The sequence below is a fragment of the Chiloscyllium punctatum genome, chromosome 40 (assembly GCF_047496795.1).
Source record: "Chiloscyllium punctatum isolate Juve2018m chromosome 40, sChiPun1.3, whole genome shotgun sequence".
NCBI classification, from domain to species: domain Eukaryota; kingdom Metazoa; phylum Chordata; class Chondrichthyes; order Orectolobiformes; family Hemiscylliidae; genus Chiloscyllium; species Chiloscyllium punctatum.
In genome coordinates, this window is record NC_092778.1 from 58,219,323 (window position 1) to 58,239,991 (window position 20,669).

At 41.7% G+C, this 20,669-nt stretch overlaps 1 protein-coding gene across 6 annotated transcripts in view; it reads right to left on the reverse strand.

The window, feature by feature from the left end:
• grin2aa (glutamate receptor, ionotropic, N-methyl D-aspartate 2A, a) overlaps positions 1-20,669 on the reverse strand; it is a 304,643-nt gene that overhangs the window by 77,992 nt on the left and 205,982 nt on the right. For all 6 annotated transcript variants that reach the window (XM_072559998.1, XM_072559997.1, XM_072560002.1 and 3 more), the window contains exons 6-8: positions 17,411-17,616; positions 1,552-1,720; positions 1,212-1,365 (exon numbers count right to left, since the gene is read on the reverse strand). In XM_072559998.1, the coding sequence (XP_072416099.1) occupies positions 1,212-1,365; positions 1,552-1,720; positions 17,411-17,616 (529 nt within the window). The remainder of the gene's footprint in view (positions 1-1,211; positions 1,366-1,551; positions 1,721-17,410; positions 17,617-20,669) is intronic.

Sequence of the window (20,669 nt, forward strand, 5' to 3'; positions counted from 1 at the left end):
TGCCTCAGAGAGCCGTCTGTCATTCAGACAGCCAGCAGCCCTGATGTCCAAGCAGTTCCAAATAGGAGCAGTAATCGCTGCTAGGATTATAGGTAATCCCATCATGCCTAGGAAGCCAGCATCAGGGGTCTGAATGATGAGGGCGCATGCCTATGTCTTTTTAGTGTTATGAATTTCCTGTCACCATGCAGGCTGTACTATGTTGTTTAAGCACATGCTAGAATGCTACAGCAACAGCATTCACACGCTAGAGATGTCCCCTAACACCCCCTTCTTTTCTGTCCCAGTTGCTGGTGACGGAATCGAGTGTACCACACAGAAACAGGTTATTAGGCCAACAGAGCTGGTCAGTTGTGCTGGTTTATTTTTAAGTATTCAAGTGTTTCTGACACTTGAGTACTTAAAAATAAACCAGCACTCAATCACCCATGCCTTGGATTAAATTAATCAAGGGGCAGTGCAGCAATAAGAAAATAGGGGTGAGTGTGAAGAGATGGAAAGGATTAAATTAAAATGAATTTGAAGGGGGAAATCACTTGAGCATTAATAATCCAATGATATTAAATAAGGCAGATTGCTAGATTAGATTACTTACAGTGTGGAAACTGGCCCTTCAGCCCAACAAGTCCACACCGACCCGCCAAAGCTCAACCCACCCAGACCCATTCCCCTACATTTACCCCTTCACCTACCACTATGGGCAATTTAGCACGGCCAATTCACCTGACCTGCACATTTTTGGATTGTGGGAGGAAACCGGAGCACCCGGAGGAAACCCACGCAGACTCAGGGAGAATGTGCAGACTCCACACAGAGAGGCGGGAATTGAACCCAGGTCTCTGGCACTGTGAGGCAGCAGTGCTAACCACTGTGCCACCATGCCACCCACATTAGTGGTGTTCTATGTCTGAGAAAAAAAAGGGGTTGGTTAGCTCAGTTGGCTGGATAGCTGGTTTGCAACATAGCGTGATACAGGTTCAATTCTTGCACTGGCTGGCTGAGGTTACCATGAAAGACTCTCTTCCTCAACCTCTCAGTTGCCTGAGGTGTGGTGATCCTCAGGTTAAACCACCACTAGCCATCTCTCTCTCTCTCTAATGAGAGGGCAGTCCTTTGGTTCAGTAGAACTATTGCAACTTTAGCTCTACCTATAGAGCAACCATAGATAAGGGAACTGGCAGAACCGGATAAGGCACCACAAAAGCATCTACCTAAAAATGCAGAGGGAGAAACTGTGCCGTTGCTCCGAGATACCATGACACTGATTCCTGTTTCCACAAATGGTACCGAGAAGTCAACAACTTCGGATCTCTCTTCATTAATGGTCAGCGAACCGACAGCCATAGCTGCTCTTTGATACATCACCTGGAGGTAGTGTGGGCAACAACAAAGAAAAGGAAAGGAACAGAGTTAGGGTAAAGTACACAGAGATTTTCTTCATCTGTACCTAGGGGGTGTTGTATTGAGGGGTTTTTTTTTGTCTTTACTAATGCATTCTAACCCTTAAGTTGCAAAACTTCTTGCGACTGTTTATTACCTAAAGCGACTTACATCACCAACCATTCCATTCCATACACCATTGATTTTTTTGCCATGCTTCCCATTTGACACCAGGTACAGATCATACGTGAATTTCACAGCCTTTGCAAGTTTCTTTAATATGTCGATGCAAAATCCTTTGCAGCACTTCTTCACATAGATCCCCTTGTCGGTGGAATTGCTGACAACAGAAGTAAATAAACAATGAGACAGGAGTAACAAATAAGAACCCGAATATTTGACGCCACTGTCAAAAGCTATGTAGCTAAACAGACTTCAAGCTAATTACCCTGACCAGGAAATCAGCGCAACTATAGTCATGATCTGGATGCAGAAAACATCATCAAATTTTTCTGTCTGTTACTCTAGCAGAGGCATCAATGAGTTACAGCATGTCATTTTTAAACTGGTGATAAGGTGAACTTTACAAAATAGTGCCAAGTGTTCAAATGATGATATTGAACATAGAAAATTCAAGAGTTCCACATTTGACTTGCAATCATAATTAATCCTTCTGCACTTTGCAAAATGAAGATGTCGAAAATGTGACTGCTCATGTTATGAAGGTTTTTTTTTTGATTAGTAGTAAATTTTTAGATAAACAGTTCTTGTTTGAAACTTTTAATATTCTAAAATGTTCCAGACATCAAGGGTTCAACCTTCACTCCCAAAATTGGATATGCTGGGACTGGCTCAGAGATTCACATTTCAACAGTCTGAGGAAGGAAGACAGTCCCAAATCTGATTGCTTCCAGCTTTAATGGAGGTGGAAGCTGGAGCAAGTGATAAAACCCTTCATTGAAAGTGTGTTCCAATGGGTTCCCTTGTCTTCATTTTGGCAATTATTTTATTTGTAAGCACAGGCACCCAGGTGTCCCAGGCATTGGGAAACCCAACAGGCAAAACAAGGTGAAAAGGGCTAATTGCATGACGTTGACAGCACTGTTTGTGGGTCATGGGGAGCAGTAATGTCTCTTCCAACCCCAAAAGACATTTTCCAACCAACCTATTCAGAGATGTTACAACATACTTCTGGAGCAGGTGGGACTTGAACCCAGATTTCCTGGCTCAGTGTTTGGGACACTACCATGAGCACCTGCCTTCATCTGCACAAACTTAATGCTACCACTGATGGCCTCCCCACTAGCAAACCTCAACCAACCATCACTGGACATCCTTGAACACAACCTATTCCCACCAACCATCACTGGGGACTTCATTAGGGTTCACTCGCAATTGAGTTTCACTTCATCACCTGTTAAACAAGCACCCCCAAGTTGTGCTCCACTCCCTCTCCACAGCCACTAGGCCTGCTGTTCTCAGACCTGCTGAAGTTTAGCCTGGTGCCGTGGGAATTCCTTCCTTAAGGTCTCTTCCTGGCCAATCAGGCTGGTTATTGGACAGGAAACCTGTAGAGAATAGCGAGGCATTGGAATCACCCCAGATGCTGCGTGGGTACACTGCACTGCATGTGTCTTTTCTTGCTGCAGTCTTACTTCCAAAAAGCTAATCTGATTGACAGGCCTGGCTTAGGTAGAGAAGATCGGAACAGGTAGGTCTGATCCCCAACGATGAAGATGGGATCCCACACTGGGAGTCCCTATTAGGGAGTGATTAAATGGGGCGGTAAGGAATACTTCAGTTCCATAATCATAGAGTCACAGAGATGTACAGCACGGAAACAAACCCTTCGGTCCAACTTGTCCATGCTGACCAGATATCCCAACCCAATCTAGTCCCACCTGCCAGCACCTGGCCCATATCCCTCCAAACCCTTCCTATTCATATACCCATCCAGATGTCTTTTAAATGTTGCAAATGTACTAACCTCAACCAGTTTCTCTGGCAGCTCATTCCACACACTTACCATCCTCTGCATGAAAATGTTGACTCTTACGTCCTTTTTAAATTTTTCCCCTCTCACCCTAAACCTATACCCTCCAGGACTCTGCCACCCCAGGGAAAAGACATTGTCTATTTATCCTATCCATGCCCTTCATAATTTTGTCAACCTCTATAAGGTCACCCTTCAGCCTCCAACACTCCAGGGAAAACAGCCCCAGCCTATTCAAACTCTCCCTCTGCGCTCAAATCCTCCAACCCTGGCAACATCCTTGTTAATCTTTTCTGAACCCTTTCAAGTTTCACAACGTCTTTCCGATAAGATGGAGACCAGAATTGCATGCAATATTCCAACAGTGGCCTAATCAATGTCCTGTACAGCCACAACATGACCTCCCAACTCCTGTACTCAATACTCTGACGAATAAAGGAAAGCATATCAAATGCCTTCTTCACTATCCTATCTATCTGCGACTCCACTTTCAAGAAGCTATGAACCTGCCCTCTAAGGTCTCTTTGTTCACTCCCTAGGACCTTACCATTAAGTGTATAAGTCCTGCACAGATTTGCTTTCCCAAAATGCAGCACCTCAGGTTTATCTAAATTAAACTCCATCTGCCACTTCTCAGCCCATTGGCCCATCTGATCAAGATCCTGTTGTAATCTGAGGTAGCCTTCTTTGCTGTCCACTAAACCTTAAATTTTGGTGTCATCTGCAAACTTACTAACTGTGGATGTTATGCTCACATCCAAATCATTTGTATAGATCCTATAAGCACACTTATTTTTTGGATTACGTATTCATGGGATGTAGTCATTGTTGGAAAGAGGAGTATTTGTTGCCCATTCCTAATTGCCCTTGAACACAGTAATCTGGTAGGCTATTTTAGAGGGTCTGTTATGATTCAACCACATTGCTGTGGATCTGGAGTCACGTGTAGGTGAGACCAGGTAAGGATGGCAGATTTTCTTCCCCAAAGGACATTCGGGAATTAGATAAGCTTTTCTTCTGCCACAATCAATTATGATCTCCACTACTAGCTTTTTATTTTACATTCATTGTATCATAACTTTTAATTCCACATTTATTAGAATTGAAATTCCACTAGCTGTCATAGTGAGATTTGAACTCATACCCCTACACATGATGGTAAAATCGCTGGCCTAGAACAAGAAGAACAAAGAAAGTTTACAGCCCAGGAACAGGCCCTTTGGCCCTCCAAGCCTGAGCCAATCCACATCCACTGTCTAAACCTGTCACCCAATTCCTAAGCATCTGTATCCCTCTGCTCCCCACCTCCTCATGCATCTGTCCAGACACATCTTAAATGAATCTACCGTGCCTGCCTCTACCACCTCTGCTGGCAACGCGTTACAAATGCCCACCACCTTCTGTGTGAAGTACTTGCCGCATGTATCCCCCTTAAACTTTCCACCTCTCACCTTAAAAGCGTGACCTCTCATTATTGAATCCTTCACCCTGGGAAAAAAGCTTGTCTCTATCAACCTTGTCTATACCCTTAATGATTTTGTAAACCTCAATCAGGTCCCCCTTCAATCTCCTATTTTCTAATGAAAATAAACCTAACCTACTCAACCTCTCTTCATAGCTAGTACCTTCCATACCAGGCAACATCCTCGTAAACCTTCTCTGTACCTTCTTCAAAGCATCCACATCCTTTTGGTAATGTGGCAACCAGAACTGTACACAGTATTCTAAATGCAGCCGAACCAATGTCATGTACAATTTTATCATGACTTGCCAGCTCTTATACCCAATACCCCGTCCAATGAAGGCAAGCATACTATATGCCTTCTTGAACACTCTATCCACCTGTGCAGCAAACTTCAGGGTACAATGGACCTGCACTTCCAGATCTCTCTGCCCATCAACTTTTCCTAAGGCTCTTCCGTTCATTGTATAATTCGCTCGAGAAATGCATCACCTCACATTTTCCTGGATTGAAAACCATCTGCCACTGTTCCGCCCAACTCTCCAGTCTATCGATATCCTCCAGTATTCCCTGACAGTCCCTTATGCTTTCTGCTACTCTGCCAATTTTCGTGTCACACCAACAGTGAGCGGTTGATCACACCAACAATGCCCTCTTCCAGATCATTTATGTATATTACAAAAAACAATGGCCCTAACACTGACCCCCGTGGAACACCACTGGTCACCTTTCTCCATCTCGAGAATCTCCCTTCAATTTACTACTCTCTTTTGCTCGACTAGTTCTTTATCCACCTAGCTAGAACACCCTGCACACCATGTGACTTCATTTTCTCCATTAGTCTACCAAGGGGAACCTTATCAAACGCCCTACTAAAGTTCATGTATATGACATCAACAGCCCTACCTTCATCTATCAACTTAGTCACTTCCTCGAAGAACTCTATTAATTTGGTAAGGCACAATCTCCCCCGCACAAAACCATCACTGATAAGCCTATTCTTTTCTAAATATAAATAGATCCTATCCCTCAGTACCTTCTCCAGCAACTTTCCCAGCACTGACATCTGGCTCACTGGTCTGTTGGTGCCTGGAATATCCCTACTACCCTTCTTCTACAGGAGGACAACATGAACAACTCTCCAGTCCTCCGGCACCTCACCTGTATTTAAGGATGCCACAAAGATATCTCACAGGGCCCCAGCTATTTCCTCTCTCACCTGCTCCAGCAACCTGGGATAGATCCCATCCGGTCCTGGGGATTTGTCCACCTTAGCAACCTCTAGCCTACCCAACACATCTTTTCTACTTATGTCAACGTGATCCAGAGTAATCAAACTTCTATCTCTAATTTCAACATTCACCATGTTCCTCTCCACAGTGAACACTGATGCAAAGTAATCATTCAGAATCTCACCCATTCTCTCAGGTTCAACACACAGCCTTCCTTCATTATCATTTAGTGGACCAATCCTTTCTCTAGTTACCCACTTGCTTCTTATATAAGAATAAAATGCTTTGGGATTTTATTCCATTTGGATTACCAGTCCAGTGATCTTACCACCATACTTTTATTTTCTTTCCAAAGCTGTGCACACCTCCTATCAACTGGCCAGGGTGTAACCAGAAAATCAGGTTAAAACCAGAGGCTGTCATAGAGTCTGAGAGTCATAGAGTTATAAACCGTGAAGACAGACCCTTTGGTCCAACCAGTCCATGTTGACTATAATCCCAAAATAAACTAATCCTACCTGCCTGCACTTGGCCCATATCCTTGCAAACATTTATTAATCTTGTACTTATTCAAATGTATATTAACGTTGTAACTGACATCCACCACTTTCTCTGGAAGTTCATTCCACACACAATCCACTCTCTGTGTAAAAACACCTTAGAAATATGTCCTCTTATCTTGAAATCTTGCACCCTAAGGAAAAGACACCTGCCTTTCACCTTATCTATACCCCAATTGATTTTCTAAATCTCATATGTTCCAGTAAAGAAAGTTTCAGCCCATCCAGACTCTCTTGATAACTCAAATCCTCCATTCCCGGCAACCCTCTCCAGAACGACCAGAATTGCACACAGTACTCCACAAGAGGCCTCACCAACCTCTTGTATAACCTCAACATGAGATACCAACTTCTATACTCAAAGGTCTGAGCAATGAAGGCAAGTGTGCTAAATGCTTTCTGCCAAGGTGATCTCATATCCCCTCTTTGCCTTCCTGATCTCCCTCTTAAGAATGCCCCAACATTCTTTACAGTTTTCAAGAGATTCATTTGAACCCAGTTGTCTATATCCAATATATGATTCATTTTTATTCTTGATTAGAATGTCAAATTCTTCCAACTTCAAAAAATTATGTACCTGAACCCTGAGGTCTCTCTGTTCTACAATAATATCCAAGGTCCTACTTTTAATTGTATAAGTCCTGCCCTTGTTTGTTTTATCAAAATGTAATACCTCACATTTATCCAAATTAAACTCTGTCCATTGACTCAATTGATCAAGATCTCTTTGTAATCTTAGATAACCTTCTACACTGTCCACTATACCACCAAATTTGGTGTTACCTGCAAACTTACGAACCATGCTTTCTATATTCTCACTAAATAATTTATATAAATAATAAACAAAAGTGGACCCAACACCAATCCTTGCGCAACACCATTGGTCACAGGCCAACAGTCTGAGAAACAGCCCTCCATCACCGCTCTCTATTTCCTGCTGTTCAGCCAATTTTGTATCCAATTGGCAAGCTCAGCCCTTTTCCATGTGATCAAACATTACTAATTAGTCTGCAATGCAGGTCCTTGTCAAAGGCTTTACTCAAGTCCAAGAAAACAACACCTATTGCTCTGCCCTCATCGATCTTCTTAGTTACTTCCTCAAAAAGCTCAATCAAGTTTGTGAGGCATGACTTACCTTGCACAAAATCTTGCTGACTATCCCTAATCATACCTTATCTATCCAAATGCATGTAAATCTTATCTTTCAGAATCAACTCCAACAACCTACCCACCATCAAAGTCATCTCTGAGTTCCCAGGCTCCTCTTTACATCCCTTCTTAAACAAAGGTACAGCATTAGCCACTCTCCAGTCATCTGGCACCTCACTCATAGTTATAGATGATATAAATATTTCTGCTCAGGGCCCTGCAAGTTCCTCCCTAACTTCCCACAATCTCCTGGAATACATCACATCATGTCCCAGAGATTTACCCACCTTTATATTTCCTATGACCTTCAGCACTTCCTCTTCTGAAATGTGAACTGTTTTCAAAACATCAATATTTATTTCCTTGAGCTTTCTAACCTCCATTTCATTCTCCACTGTATAAACTGACCTGAAATATTCACGTAATATATCTCCTATTTCCTGATGTTTGACACAAAGACGACCACTTTGATCTTTAAGGGGCCTTATGCTCTCTTGATCTTATTGTACTCGTACAATCTCTTTGGATTATCTTTAACCCCCTGATCTGCCACGGTGATCTCATATCCCCTCTTTGCCTTCCTGATCTCTTAAGAATGCCCCAACATTCTTTACATTTTTCAAGAGATTCATTCGAACCCAGTTGTCTATATCCAATGTATGATTCTTTTCTATTCTTGATTAGAATGTCAATATTTTTATTCATCCATTGTTCCCTAAACCTACCAGCCTTACCTTTCACACTAACCGGAACAAATGTTTCTGAGCTCTCTTTATCATACTTTTGAAAGCCTCTCACTTTTTAAACATCTGCAACCGGTCTACGCCAAACAACTTCTATTGTCTCACACCATTAAAATTCGTCATACTCCAAATTAAAGCTTTAACTTTTGTGGAAGGCTTATCCTCTTCCATAACTATTTTAAAACTAATAGAATTATGATCACGAGACTGAAAGTGTTCCCTTAGTAAGACTTCAGTCACTTTCCCTCCTTTATTACCCAAACCTTGATACTTCTATAATAGGAATATTTGCATATTGATAAATAAAATTTTCTTGAACACATTTTACAAATTCTTCACCATCCAAACCTTTAACACCATGGTGGTCCCATTCAATATTTGGAAAATTAAAATCACCTACTATTACAATCTTATTGTTCTTACATATATCTGGGATCTCTCTACATATTTATTCCTCAATTTCACTGTGACTATTGGAGGCCTAGAGTATAAGCACATCAAGATGATTATTCCTTTCTCATTTCTAATATTAATCCATATATTTTCACTGGATAACTTTTCAGAAATATTTCCTCTGGTTACAGCAGTAATGTTTTCCTTCACCAAAAATGCCACCCCTCCTCCTCTTTTGCCTCCTTCTCTATCCTTCCTATAGCAGATAAAACCAGAACATTGAGCTGTCAGTCCCATCCCTCCCTCAACCAAGTTTCCCAATTCCATGTTCTCAATATAAGACCATAAGACATAGGAGTGGAAGTAAGGCCATTTGGCCCATCGAGTCCACTCTGCCATTTAATCATGGCTGATGGGTGTTTCAACTCCACTTAGTCGCATTCTCCCCATAGCCCTTAATTCCTTGTGACATCAAGAATTTATCAATCTCTGCCTTGAAGACATTTAGCGTCCCAGCCTCCACTGCACTCTGCGGCAATGAATTTCACAGGCCCACCACTCTCTGACTGAAGAAATGTCTCCGCATTTATGTTCTGAATTGACCCTCTCTAATTTTAAGGATGTGCCCACGGGTCCTAGTCTCCTCACCTAACGGAAACAATTTCTTAGAGCCCACCCTTTCCAAGCCATGTATTCTCTTGTAAGTTTCTATTAGATCTCCCCTTAACCTTCTAAACTCCAATGAGTACAATCCCAGGATCCTCAGCCATTCCTCGTATGTTAGACTATCATTCCAGGGATCATCCATGTGAATCTCCACTGGACACGCTCCAGTGTCAGTATGTCCCTCCTGAGGTGTGGGGCCCAAAACTGGACACAGTACTCCAAATGGGGCCTAACCAGAGCTTTATAAAGTCTCAGTAGCACATCGCTGCTTTTATACTCCAACCCTCTTGAGATAAATGACAATATCGCATTCGCTTTCATAATCACGGATTCAACCTGCATGTTTACCTTGAGAGAATCCTCGACTAGCACTCCCAGATCCCTTTGTACTTTGGCTTTATGAATTTTATGTCCCCGACTTCATCAGCCTTGCTTGTAAGATCCCTTGCATTGAAATAAATGCAGTAAAATTCTTCAGAGTTACTCTGACTTGCTCTTGTCTGTCCTTTTTTTTAATTAACTTGCTCTTTTTAAATTCAGAACCCTCCTCATCTCTCTTTCTATTTACTCTCCCACTTAAGATCCCTCCACTCTCTCCTAATCGTTGACAATTTCCCTTAATAGAACTAGTAACTCTCCCCACAAGAATATTAGTCCCGTTGTAGTTCAGGTGAAACCTATCCTTTTCAATCAGGTCTTTTCTGCCTTAGAAGAGATCCCAATGATCCAAGAACCTGAATCCCTGAACATTACACCATCTCCTCAGCCATTGATTTATCTCCTTTATCCTTTTATTGCTTCCTTCATTCAAGCTTAGCACCAGGAGTAAACCAGAGATGACTACTTTTGAGGTTCTGTTTTTTTAAAAATCTTCTACCTAACCTCTTATATTCACTCTTTCAAGCTATAATCTTTTCCCTAACCATGTCACCAATGTGTACAATAACTTCCAGTTTCTCACTCTCTCCTTTAAAAATAGGCATCAAAGGTTTTGAGACATCCCTAATCCTGGCACCAGGAAAGCAACACGTTATCCTAGATTCATGCTCACTGCGCAGAATCTCTGGTCTGTGCCCCTGACAAGAGTCCTTTTAAATTTTGTCAAGCCCTACATAAAATAAGATTCATTCTTAGTGCCCAAGAAATGACTACCCCTTCTATTTTCCTCTGAGAGATTAATCCCTTTAAACAGTACCCAAAACTGAGATGGGAAATAGCCACAGGAGACTTCTGAGTTAACTTCTTAACTTTCCAGACAGTCACCCATTTATCTCACCGATCCTGCTGAGTAATCAGTCCTCTAAATCTGCTAGCCATCTAACTCTGTCTCGTGTGTGTATCAATGACATCAAGCCTAAAACAAAGCAGCATTCAATAGCACCTTATATACAAAATAAACTACCTTTCCTTACTGAAAGAATGAATATTAAGCATGCAAAAAATAGAAAACATCCAGCATGTAAATCTCAAATAAAATCAACCACTTAGCTAAACAATTAAGTTAAAAATGATTCCTTCTCAAGTAGTCCAGCAGACATCTTTCAATCCTCTCATAAAAGTAATCTCACTCCAGAGCTGTCCCTGGGGTGGGGGAGTCAAGAACTAGAGGCCATAGGTTTAGGATGAGAGGGGAAAGATATAAAAGAGACCTAAGGGGCAACCTTTTCATGCAGGTTGGTACATGTATGGAATGAGCTCCCAGAGGAAGTGGTAGAGGCTGGTACAATTGCAACATTTAGAAGCATCTGGATGGGTATATGAATAGGAAGGGTTTGGAGGGATATGGGCCAGGTGCTGGCATGTGGGACTAGATTGAGTTGGGATATCTGGTCGGCATGGACAGGTTGGACCGAAGGGTCTGTTTCCATGCTGTACATCTCCATGACTCTCTATGACTGTTATGTCTAGGACTCTCTAAAAGCTTCATAAGCACAACTCCGTTTAAAAAGAAAATGCTCCTTCACGATTTTTTTAAAAAAACTATTTTGTGATCTTCAAAACAATCTCTCCAACATGTATACTTTTTTAGCGTATAATGTTAGAAAAAGGAAGTTTGAATTGTCCAAAAGCTCTGTAAACACAACTCTATACGAAAAGAAAAACATTTTTTTTATATACAGAGTGTGTCTACAGAGCTTTTTTTGCCTTTTTGACTATAAAATAACCAAAATGAATCACAATAAAAGTTTTGTACTACTGAAATGTCATAACTATAAGAAATCTACAAATAAGCTTGCAGTCTCATGTGCAGCTGCAAGATCTATGAGAATCTCAATCTGAAATTTTAGTTTCCAGCTTCATTAAAGATAATTAAATGGTCATCCAATCTCCTTCTCACTAGATAGAACCTTCGGAGATCTCTGAGGGCTTGGAACTCATATACTCCATAGTTGTATTCCTCAGCCGGTATAACTACTTCACACTGGAATTCTCCAGAATCTCAGATAATCTTCTGCTCCCCCCAACACCAATATCTAAATGTAGCTTACCTAAGATTATCTGGAAACTAAAGCCTTTTGGTCTCCTTTCCATTGGAAGGATGTTGTGAAACTTGAAAGTGTTCAGATTAGATTTACAAGGAAGTTGCCAGAGTTGGAGGATATGAGCTATAGGGAGAGGCTGAATAGGCTGGGGCTGTTTTCCCTGGAGTGTTGGACACTGAAGGGTGACATTATAGAGGTTTATAAAATCATGAGGGGCATGGATAGGGTAAATAGACAAGGTCTTTTCCCTGGGGTGGGGGAGTCCAGAACTAGAGGTCATAGGTTTAGGGTGAGAGGGGAAAGATATAAAAGAGAGCTGAGGAGCAATGTTTTCACGCAGAGGGTGGTACGTGTATGGAATGAGCTGCTAGAGAAAGTGGTGGAGGCTGGTACAATTGCAACATTTAAAAGGCATTGGATGGGTATATGAATAGGAAGGGTTTGGAGGGATATGGTCCGGGTGCTGGCAGGTGGGACTAGATTGGGTTGCGATATCTGGTCAGCATGGACAGGTTGGACCAAAGGGTCTACTTCCGTGCTGTACGTCTCTGTAACTCTATGACTCTAAATGGCCCTGTTAACAACTAACAGGCCAGACCCATCAAATAACTCTGCTGTAATTACATCAGATTCTGCAATCAATGCTCTCTTTCTGTACCATTAGTTATTATGTCGGGACAAGAGTTTCCCTTGGGGGCATTTCTGAGATGCACAATATTAATCACAGCCTTATAAATAGATTGTATTTCACTCTTGAGAACAATACTTATAATAGGTTGCAACCTGGAGAGGATTTCACTGCACGGCAACTAGGAGGCCTCACCTTCTATTATGCCGAGTACTCATCCTGTAGCAAGGTTCTGATCTGCACTGTTCACACTTCTTTCTTCTAATTCAATCCTGAGCTACTTTCTCAGCTATTTTCAGTGGTGGGTCACTGTAATGTCCAGCTATTGTGTCAGTATAGTTACCAACAACTCCAACACTGCAGCAAGTTTAAAATCACACAACACCAGGTTTATTTGGAAGCACTAGCTTTCGGAGTGCTGCTCCTTCATCAAGTGATTGTGGAGTATAAGATCATAAGACACAGAATTTATAGCAAAATAAACCGGTTGGACTATAACCTGGGTATTGTGTGATTTTTAACTTTGTGCACCCCAGTCCAACATCGCAGCAGGTAGTCTCAGGCCACCATAATAACAGACATCACATGATTTGGTTGACCACATTTGAGAAGAAGAGTTGGTTGCCAACCAGAAAGCTGAATGGACAACTTAAAAAGAGACCTATAAAGACAGTGGTTAGCACCAGCAGCATGGTGGCTCTATGGTTAGCACTGCTACCTCACAGTGCCAGGGACCTGGGTTCAAATCCAGCCTTGGGTGACTGTCTGTGTGGAGTTTGTACATTCTCCTATGTCTGTGTGGGTTTCATCCACAGTCCAAAGATGTGTAAGTTAAGTTGATTGGCCATGCTAAATTGCCCATAGTGTTCAGGGACGTGTAGGTTAGGGGAATAGGTCTGGGTGGGTTACTCTTCGGAAGGTTGGAGTGGACTTTGTGTGGTCAAAGGGCCTGTTTCCACACTGTAGGGATTTTATGATAGCCTGATCTGAAGTATTGTTTTGTAAGAACATAAGACTTGGACTCAGGAAAGAGAAGACCAACTTTTCAAATGCAAGTTTGAAGGAGGATAAAAAGAAATGATCAGTTGAGCATAGAAAGTAACAAATGATGACGTTCTGAGGAGATCAAGTGAACAAATTGAACATAATTGAAAAAAGGCAGAGAATCTGGCTTCTCCAGAAGAAAATGGACTTTTAAGAGATGTTGGAGAGGGAACATTTCAAGGGGAATGCAGAAGACGAAGGACAAGAATATCATCTGAATGGTTATTGGCAAATGGATAGAATGGTAGAGTGTAAAAAGATATCAAAATGATTTCACAAGTCATCAGAGTGCCTATGGAGATATTGGTGGAAACTGGGACTGTGATGTAATTTACAGAATCAGCGAGTTATAATTCAGCTTTCATTTTTAAACAAAAGGTTTTAAATGAGCTCTTTATTTAAATCCAACTGATCAGAGCATTTGTTTTCATGAATATTTTATCTGATCTATAAAACCATAAAAGTTTTCTCCCTCCTCACTTGTGCAAGTATGTCAACAGTCACAGAGTTTCATTGAACTACATAGGATACCCAGAGTAGAAAATGGCTACAAGACACAACTAATGCATGCCAACATTTCTGCTGCACAGAATCTTCCACCAACATTCCATATGTCACACTATTATCAGACTCCCTTATTCTCTTCCTCATATGTTTAGCAGCTTCCCAAAAAATATGTCTAAACTATTTGCCTCAATAACCTTCTGCAGCAGCAAGTTTTTATTCTTGCCAATCCCTCGGTAAGGTTTCTTCGGAATGCCTTAATTGGTTTCTTGGAGATCATTTTATATAGATGGCCTCCAGTCTTTTCTTTTCCTTAGGCTCTCTATCAAAGTCTTTCGTGATTTTAATGCATCTATTGGGTCATCCCGTGGCCTTTTCTTTGCCAGAAGAAAACAGTCCCAGAACATTAATTCTTTCCTAGTTGTTGTAACCTTGCAGCGCTATCCTTGCAACTCTTTTTGCACTATCCTCAATGGCCTTATAACATGGTGACCAGAACTGTGCATGTATCATCTAACCAATATGGGTTTACCATAATTTCTGTATTTTCAATTCCATTCTACAAGAAATAAACTCTGGTGCTTGGTTTGCTTTTTTTTTTGTTGCTTTTAGTAACTTCAAAGTACCTGTGCACACCTAGCCCACTTAGATATGTAATGTTCAAGAAAATAATTAAAGTTAGCTCACAAATGAAAACCTATCTCACCAGCCTTACTTAGACCTAGAGGCTTTCCAAAGTTTAGAAGTGTAAAGCAAATGTTTCCATGTTTGTACCGCTTGAGTTTTCCTGGATCAGACCACTAACCTGTTGCTTCAGGAATGTCACTCTCAATCAAGTAAGGGTGACCACTCTTACAGCCTGCCACAGTGAGGATTTAAAGGCTTATAATCAACTTTTTGTCCCAGGTCATAAATGCATCTTCCACCAGTACCATCTGTAATGTGGGTCTCAAACCCCAGAGTCTCGTGCTCAGAGATGGGGACATTACCCACAGCGCCTTAAGACCTACACCTTGCTCGAGTACATTGATCTTGTTTGCATCCTCAAAATACGACTTAACCCCAAGTTGAGATTTCAACCCCATAGAGTGCCCTTTCAAGGACAAACTTTTTATTACCCCTTTAATATTATCTTCCTCTGACCAGACTCAGTCCAGCTCTCAATGAAACCCTTATTCCTGCCTTTATGGCTTCCAGAATCAATTATTCCAAAGTTCTTACGACTATTTTGTATCCCCATAACCTTGCCTCATCTAAAACTTTGTTTCCTATATCCTGTTTACCCCACTAAGTCCTGCTTACCCATCACCCCTGTAACCATGGAATTTTATTTTTACAACATGTTACATTTAAAATTCTTGATCTTGTATTTATAACTCTCCATGACTTTGCTCCCCTTGACCTTTTCCAGGGATTGTATGTATCATTGAAGAGCAAGAGTGGTGAGAATGTGGATCTTGCTTCTACAGAGTGGAGGCAACAAGCATAAATGAACTTAAGGAGAAGTTGTAGAGTCACAGAGTCATGGAGAGGTACAGCACGGAAACAGACCCTTCAGTCCAACTCATCCATGCTGACCAGATATCCTAAATTAATCTAGTCCCATTTGACAGCACATGACCCATATCCCTCTAAACCCTTCCTATTCATATAACCATCCAGATGTCTTTAAAATGTTGTAATTGTACCAGCCTCCATCAGTTCTTCTGGAAGCTCATTCCATACATTCACCACTCTCTATGTGAAAAAGTTGCCTCTTAGGCCCCTTTTAAATCTTTTTCCCTTCTCACCCTTAAACTATGCCCTCTAGTTCTGGACACCCCTCCCCCTGAGGAAAAGACCTTGTCTATTTACCCTATCCATGTCCTTCACGATTTTATAAACCTCTATAAGGTCATGCCTTAGCCTCTGACGCTCCAGGGAAAATAACACCAACCTATTCAGCCTCTTCTTGTAGCTCAAACCCTCCAACCCTGGCAACATCTTTGTAAATCTTTTCTGAACCCTTCCAAGTTTCACAATATTCTTCCTATGGCAGGGAGACTAGAATTGACTCTTCCAATGGTGGCCTAATCAATGTCCTGTGCAGCCACAGCATGACCTCCCAACTCCTATACTCAATTCACCAACTAATAAATGCAAGTATACCAAATGCCTTCTTTCACTATCCTGTCTGTTGTTTCATATGAAGGAGCAAAAGGGGCAGATGGATAAGTGAATAATGTTATAATAAAGAAGATGTGGGGAAGTTAGAGTGCACCATAACTACCAGCATTGACCGAGGCAAAAGTGAGGACTGCAGATGCTGGAGATCAGAGTCTAGATTAGAGTGGCATTGGAAAAGCACAGCAGGTGAGGCAGCATCGAAGAGCTAGAAAATTGACGTTTCGTGCAAAAGCCCTTCATCAGAAAACCAGCATAGACCTATTGAGCTAAATGGCCGAATACTAGTTTTAATGCTGGTAAAACCCTATATACTATTCAGCAACTGTAATATATTATTGACAGATGACAATGAAATAATTAAAGAACAGCCCTTCAACAAATTCAAAAGTAAAATAACCTGCAAGTTCTGCAAATCTAAAACAAATACAGCTAATTGTAGAAATGCACGGCAGCTTCTATGGACAAATAGTAGATTAGATTACTTACAGTGTGGAAACAGGCCCTTCGGCCCAACAAGTCCACACTGCCCCGCCGAAGCGCAACCCACTCATTCCCCTACATTTACCCCTTCACCTAACATTACGGGCAATTTAGCATGGCCAATTCACCTAACCTGCACATCTTTGGACTGTGGGAGGAAACCAGAGCACCTGGAGGAAACCCACACAGACACGGGGAGAATGTGCAAACTCCACACAGTCAGTCACCTGAGTCGGGAATTGAACCCGGGTCCCTGGCGCTGTGAGGCAGCAGTGCTAACCACTGTGCCACCGTGCCGCCCAATGGGCTGCAACTTTTAAAACAGAAAAAATGAAATTAGTTTGATGTGATAGCTACAAACCTTTGTTTGGTTTAGCTCTGTTTCCTTAAACATTTAGGCGGTGTTGTCAAACATGCCGATTATGGAAGATTCTATAAAGCATACCACTCTCTAAATGACTGGGACTCCGTTTGTGACAATGAAATAACTCACAGGAGAAATGAAAATGACCTCGGACTTTACTCACACAGCTTTGATATTTTTCCTGCATGGCACGTTGCTTCTCGCACAGGTTCCAGTCAACTTATCCACGTCCTCCACAATGACAAACGGGGTTTCCTCCAAAGTGACGATAGTTAGGTGGCTGTCATCTACCTCACTGTCTGCAAAGGAATTAAATCTTGGCCACACTGGGTATTTCAGTGCTAGACTTTGGTTTTCCCACTTTCCAACCTGCAACATGAAAATACAAAGTCATTTACAAGTGAATTAAAGTTCACCAGAATTTTCTCTTTATTCATTCATGAGATGTGGGCATTGGAGGCCAAGATATATGCAACTGTTAGCAACAAAATAAATGCATTTGTGCAGAGCCTTGAATGCGGTAAATTATCCAACGCTCTTTGCAGATTTGCCACCAAGCTACATAAAAAGAGAACGGTGATTGCCAAAGGTTGATCTGAGAGGTAAATTTTATAGGGTTTATCTTAAAAAAGGCAAAAGACGAAGCGAGGTGGTAAGTTTTAGACATGGAACTTCTGAACATAAGGCTTTGGCAGCTGGGATGGAAACCAGAAAATGCAGAATAGGCCAGAATGGGAGGATTGCAGAGAACCTTTGGCTTTACTGTTAGAGATCACTGAACTAGGAAAACACAAGGCCATGGAGAATGCCAGTGTGGAATGCATTCTTCTTCGCCAAAGCTAGGTTACAATTCTAAGCGAGACATTAATTTATGGATGTAGGTTTGCTCGCTGAGCTGGACGGTTCATTTCCAGACATTTCGTTACCCTACTAGGTAACATCTTCAGTGGGCCTCAGGTGAAGCAATGCTGAAAATTCCTGCTTTCTATTTATATGTTTGTGTTTCTTTGGGTTGACGATGTCATTTCCTGTGGTGCCATTTCCATTTCCACAGGAAATGACATCACCAACCCAAATAAACCCAAACATATTAATAGGAAGCAGGAATTTTCAGCATTGCTTCGCCTGAGGCCCATTGAAGATGTTACCTAGTACAGTAATGAAACGTCTGGAAATGAATCTTCCAGCTCAGCGAGCAAACTTGCATCCAAAACCTCAACCTGAGCTACAAATCTTCTCAAAATTCACATTAATTTATGGCATAATTTGGTTAGAGGGTTAGCAACTTTTTTGTTTAAAGTAGATAATGTAGGCATGTGGAATTTCAAACTAAAATAATAAAGCTACAGAATTCTCCGGTTTTGAACAAACAAAATAATACAAAGTTAAGAATGTGAAATAATTTACTGTATGCGTATGGCCATATGCACGACACCAAAATTGGTAGAGTTGCAGATAATGAGGAGGATTGTCAAAGGATACAGAGGGATTTGGGTAGAGAAGTAGCAGATGGAGTTTAATCCAGACAAATGCGAGGTAATGCATTTTGGAAGATCAAATTCAGGTACAAATTATACACTAAATGGCATACGCCTTAGTAGCATCGACATGCAGAGGGATCTGGGTGGGCAGGGTCACAGATCCTGGAAACTGGCAACACAGGTGAACATGGTGGTCAAGAAGGCATACAGCATGCTTGCCTTCACCAGCAGGGGCACTGAATTTCAAAGTTGGCAGGTTATGTTAGAGCTGTACAAAACTTTAATTGGGCTACATTTGGAATTTTGCATGCACTTCTGGTCACCACACTACCAGAAAAACATGGATGCTTTGGAGAGGATGCAGAGAAGGTTTCCCAGGATGTTCCCTGGTCTGGAGGATTTTGGTTTTGAGGCAAGGCTGAAAAGTTAGATAATCCTGGATTGTTTTCACTGGAAAGGTGGAGGCTGAGGGACAACTTGATAGAGGTCTACAAAATTATAAGAGGCATAAATAGGGTGGATAATCAGAGGCTTTTTCCAGGGTGGTAAAGTCATCAACAATAAGGTATAAGTTCAAGGTGAGAGGGGAAATTTTAGGGGAGAAGTGTCGGGAAAAGTTTTCACCCAGAGGATGGTGGATGCCTGGAAAGCACTGTCAGTGGAGGTGGTGAAAAGTTTCAAGCATATCTTGAAAGACAGATGAATGAGAGTCGAACAGAATGGGCCTGGGTGGGTTGCTCTTTGGAGGGTCGGTGTGGACTTGTTGGGCCGAAGGGCCTATTTCCACACTGTAAGTAATCTAATCTAATCATAGGGATAGAAACTGCACATAGACAATCAGTAGCAGGTCTAAATATGGATTAGGAATCGGTACAGGCTTAGTGGGCTGAAGGGCCTGTTCCAGGGCTGTATTGTGTATTTTTTTATTGTATTTTATAACCTATTTATTAATAACTAGAATCAACATTAGGCAAGTATGGGTTGAAATGCAAATTGTAGTCAAATGCTCCACAGATCCCATTGAATTACAAATGTTATCAAGAAAGATCCCATCGTTATATCAGCAATGCATCCATACATTACATAGAACATAGAACAGAACTGCACAGTACAGGCCATTTGGCCCTTGATGTTGTGCCAACCTTTTATCCTACTCTAAGATCAAACTAACCCATGTACCCTTCATTTTACTATAATCCTTTTGCCTAACCAAGAGTCGCTTAAATGTCCCTAATGTATCTGACTCTACTACCACCGCTGACAGTGCATTCTACGCACCCACGACTCTCGGTGTAAAGAACCTACCTCTGACATCTCCTTAAACCTTCCTCCAATCACCTTAAAATTATGACCACTTGTGATAGCCATTTCTGCCCTGGGAAAATGTCTCTGGCTATCCACTCTACCTATGCCTCTCATCATCTTGTACACCACTGTCAAGTCATCTCTCACCCTTCTTCACTCCTTTGAGAAAAGCCCTAGCTCCCTCAACCCTTCTTCATAAGACATGCCCTCCAGCCCAGGCAGCATCCTGGTAAATTTCCTCTGCACCCTCTCTAAAGACTTCCACATACTTCCTATAATGAGGTGACCAGAACTGAACATAACATTTCAAATGTGGTCTAATCAGGGGTCTGTAGAGCTGCAGCATAATCTCGTAGCTCTTAAACTCAATTCCCGCTACTAATGAAATCCAACACACTATATGCCTTCTTAACAACCTATCACATGGGTGGCAACTTTGAGGGATCTATGGGCGGGGCCCCCAAGATCCCTCAGTTCCTCCATACTGCCAAGAATCCTGCCTTTATCCCTGTATTTTGCATTCAAATTTGATCTTCCAAAATGAATCACTTCACACGGTTCCAGGTTGAACGCCTTCTGCCATTTCTCAGCCCAGCTCTGCATCCTGCCAGTGTCCCATGGCAACCTACAACAGCC